Source organism: Dendroctonus ponderosae, unplaced genomic scaffold, assembly GCF_020466585.1.
Source record: "Dendroctonus ponderosae isolate FM_Combo_2020 unplaced genomic scaffold, Dpon_F_20191213v2 Dpon_F_20191213_11, whole genome shotgun sequence".
NCBI lineage: Eukaryota > Metazoa > Arthropoda > Insecta > Coleoptera > Curculionidae > Dendroctonus > Dendroctonus ponderosae.
In genome coordinates this window covers 1405104-1408646 of record NW_026017213.1, presented here as the reverse complement: position 1 = coordinate 1408646, position 3543 = coordinate 1405104, and the positions used below count along the sequence as shown (strand labels likewise).

At 42.7% G+C, this 3543-nt stretch overlaps 2 protein-coding genes across 4 annotated transcripts in view; one reads left to right on the top strand and one right to left on the bottom strand.

Moving 5' to 3' along the window:
* Positions 1–3543, bottom strand: part of LOC109536032 (serine/threonine-protein kinase polo) — a 15771-nt gene that overhangs the window by 1956 nt on the left and 10272 nt on the right. The gene's annotated exons all lie outside the window — the stretch shown is intronic.
* On the top strand, positions 1244–2699 carry LOC109536035 (alpha-methylacyl-CoA racemase). The gene is made up of 2 exons (XM_019902100.2): positions 1244–1507; positions 1566–2699. The coding sequence occupies exons 1-2, from the start codon at positions 1400–1402 to the stop codon at positions 2580–2582; spliced, it is 1125 nt and encodes a 374-aa protein (XP_019757659.1). The 5' UTR covers positions 1244–1399; the 3' UTR covers positions 2583–2699.

The window sequence follows — 3543 nt, the reverse complement described above, 5'->3', positions numbered from 1 at the left end:
TTGTTTGGAGTTAACCATTCAAATGTTTGGTGTTGTAGGGTTTATTTATAAACACCCATATTCGAGGTTATGAGAACAGGTTGACATTTCGTCAAAAAATCTTGTTGAATTTACCGTTTATCCTTGTCTATCTTGCCAGTCTGTATAATTCCATGGTTACCGGAGTTTTAAATAATTACGAAGCCACAGGTATTTGCGCAATGTTAATTAGGCAGATTACCTTGAAAAACATTGCTGCCGTATTTCTGATATGGGTTTTTGCAAATTTCTCAGTTTTTAATAACAATTAATTTATTTTACTATTTTTTCTGTACTCCTATAACAGCGCTAGACAACACCTCCAGAGGAATGACGCCAATTTTGAATCACCCTGTATACTGCAACGGCTATTTTATGTCTGTGCTGTCCAGTACGGTATGTCGTCTTCGGTGGCAACCACGACGCGCCGGCCGATGAAAATTGCGCATTTGCCTCACCAATTTATTACCCGTTTTAATTTGATTATTTCTTAAGCATATTTTGTAGGCATTTTATACAGGGTGAGTTTTTATCGATGACTAGTACAGGGATCTTCGGAACTAGAGCAGTTACGAAGAAGGTCAAATGGTCAAAGAATTGTAGTTTTGAATGCTCTACTCGAAACCGAATTCATCTTTTTAAAATTTGACAGCTGTCAAGAGATATTTTGGAAAAACTTATTTAAGGTAAACKTTCAAATTATTCCTAGTTCCGTTGATATTAATTTGACAGGAAAACATTAAATAGAGAACTTGTAGGAAATTGAATTTCAAACAAAATGGCATAATGACAGTTATTTCTCCAAAATAACTGTCATTTTCGACATTTGACAAAAATTTTGGKTTTTTTAAATGGCAACCATACTTGATTATTGYTTTACCGAATAGAGCATTKACATTGAATGACATTTTYCCTGTAAGGGAATATGTGCTACTTAATTTGGAAGGAATATCAAATGGAAACTCCCATTTTTGATCATTTTGTCTTATTCAGTATTAAAAATAAGTTTGTGTAAGGTTGTCTATTCCAAAAGTGTGTAGTTTTCGAAATATTATAAATTTAATGGCTATTTTGCGGCAACTTATTTTAAATCCAGCCAATCCGGTTGAGCACAAAACGAAAGAATTCGAAATCAAGCACGTTTCAATATTATTAAACAAACGAAAGACATGCTTTACTTGAACACGCCTTTTTAAATAAACCGCTTTGTCATCTGGACCAATAAGAACACACATGCCACCTGATCACACATAACCAATAATATTATGGAATATGTGGCGGCTCCTCTTTTAACGCCTTGTGATCAGACTCACAGATTAGAACTATCAGACACAGACTATACGTTCTATCAATTTAATTGGCCATTCGAATAAGTCAAGAAATGGCTTTAAACGGCATCAAAGTGGTGGAATTTGCAGGGCTGGCGCCAGCCCCCTTTTGCGGCATGGTGCTGGCCGACTTTGGGGCCTCGGTCATCCGGATCGACAAAGTAACCACCAACTCTGGTGAAGTATGTTTTAGGTTAATTCATGGCCCGGTTGTTTCAGACGGGCCCCCCCGCTCAGTTCGACTTTTTGGACAACGGCAAGAAGTCCGTGTCCTTGAACTTGAAGTCCCCCGAAGGGGTGAAGGTCGTTAGACGACTAATTCAGCGCTCCGATGTATTAATTGAGCCCTTCAGGGCCGGGGTTATGGAGAAACTAGGCCTGGGTCCCAAAGTGTTGATGGCAGACAACCCACGGTTGGTCTATGCGCGGTTGACCGGCTTCGGGCAAAAAGGGGCTCTGGCAAAGCACGCCGGGCATGACATCAACTTTCTGGCCCTGTCCGGGTTGCTATCGCTGTTCGGCCGCAAGGGGCAGAGCCCCACTTTTCCCGTTAACTTAGCGGCGGACTTTGGGGGCGGGGGGCTAATATGCGCCCTGGGCATCGCCCTGGCCCTGCTGGAGCGCCACAAGTCCGGCAAAGGGCAGATTGTGGACTGCAGCATGACTCACGGAGTGGCCTACTTGGGCAGCTTCCTCTACCGCTCCCAAGGCTCGACCCTGCTGTGGGGCAATGAGCGGGGCGCCAACCTGCTCGACTCGGGCGCCTCCTGCTACGACGTATACAAAACCAAAGACCAGAAATACATGGCTGTGGCTGCGGTAGAGCCCCAATTCTACAGCCAATTGCTGCGCCAGCTCAACATAACGGAAGAAGAGGCGCCGCAGATGGACTACGCGACCAGTCGCGCGCTGTTTGAACGAGCCTTTTTGCAGAAAACCCAAAAACAGTGGTGCGAAGTGTTCGATCAGGTGGACGCGTGCGTTACTCCAGTGCTCGACCTGGATGAGGCGCCTTTGCACCCCCACAACAGGGAACAGGGCGCCTTTTCGGGCCCCGCCCCCAATCCAGCGCCTCAGCTGAGCAGAACCCCGGCCCAGTCGCACGCGCACCTCAGAAGCCCCAAAATTGGAGAGCACACTGTGGAAGTGCTCAGCGACTTGGGGTACACGGGGGACCAAATTCAGCAGCTCCAATCCCAGGGTGCTGTTTTTAATGAGAGCAAGGCCAAATTGTAACGGGCGGGACTTATAGGCGTATATATTTAGAGTTTTGGGGGCACTGATGTAAATAATTATGATTCTTGATTAATTGGACTGGAGTTAAACAATAAATGCGAAAAAAATACTATGCAATCGACATCCAACATTATTTGGCAAGTTTTAAACCCGAATTTCAAAAGTGTGAATGTGATTTTTCGGAAGGTTTATGGACACTCGCGATTTTTTCAAGTTAGTACAAAAAAGCCGCCCATAAACACCAAGAGCCCAAAATCAAATTATTTCTTCAGCAAACTCCTTTTTTGGCTTTTCACTTGGTTTTGTGCTTCGACCGCATAAGGGTATTGCCTCCGCCCGTCATATCTATCGCTTTCCCGGTCTGTTTCAAAAACCCTTACTGCACCGCTATATTTGTCTCTGTCTTACACCTCCGACAATCAGTTCCGAAAAAACCCTTCGTGCTCAAATCGATAATTTTTACGATCAAGGGTGTCGATGGAAATAACCATTTCTACTACGATAAGAGTTCAATGGGCGCAATGTTGCCAGTCTCCACCAAAATCTTGGGCGCAATTAGCAAAAAAAAAATGGGCAATGAGTTTTTTCAGCAAGTTTATTTATTTATTAGTTTTTTATAGTTTTTAGACGATTAGATTTTTTTTTTTTAAGATTACACGAATAATAAAATGCATCGATTTTATATTTCAAATTTTGTGGCAATGTCATTTTTTGAAATGTCATGTTTTGAAGTTTGTAATTAAGTTTAAGTACTTTTGTAAGCGTATACAATGAGTTTTAAAAATCCAATGGCCTGTTCACCGCCAGATGTTAGAGATGCCGCAAATACTGTTTTCAACTTGAAACACCTTCTTGGTCAGAGTTCTTGGTCTTGGGATGGTGTATGCATGTTGCATACTCTGCATGACATTTGCGCTTCTTAAAAAGATCGTGTTTTACGTGTGACAACATCGCAAAAGTA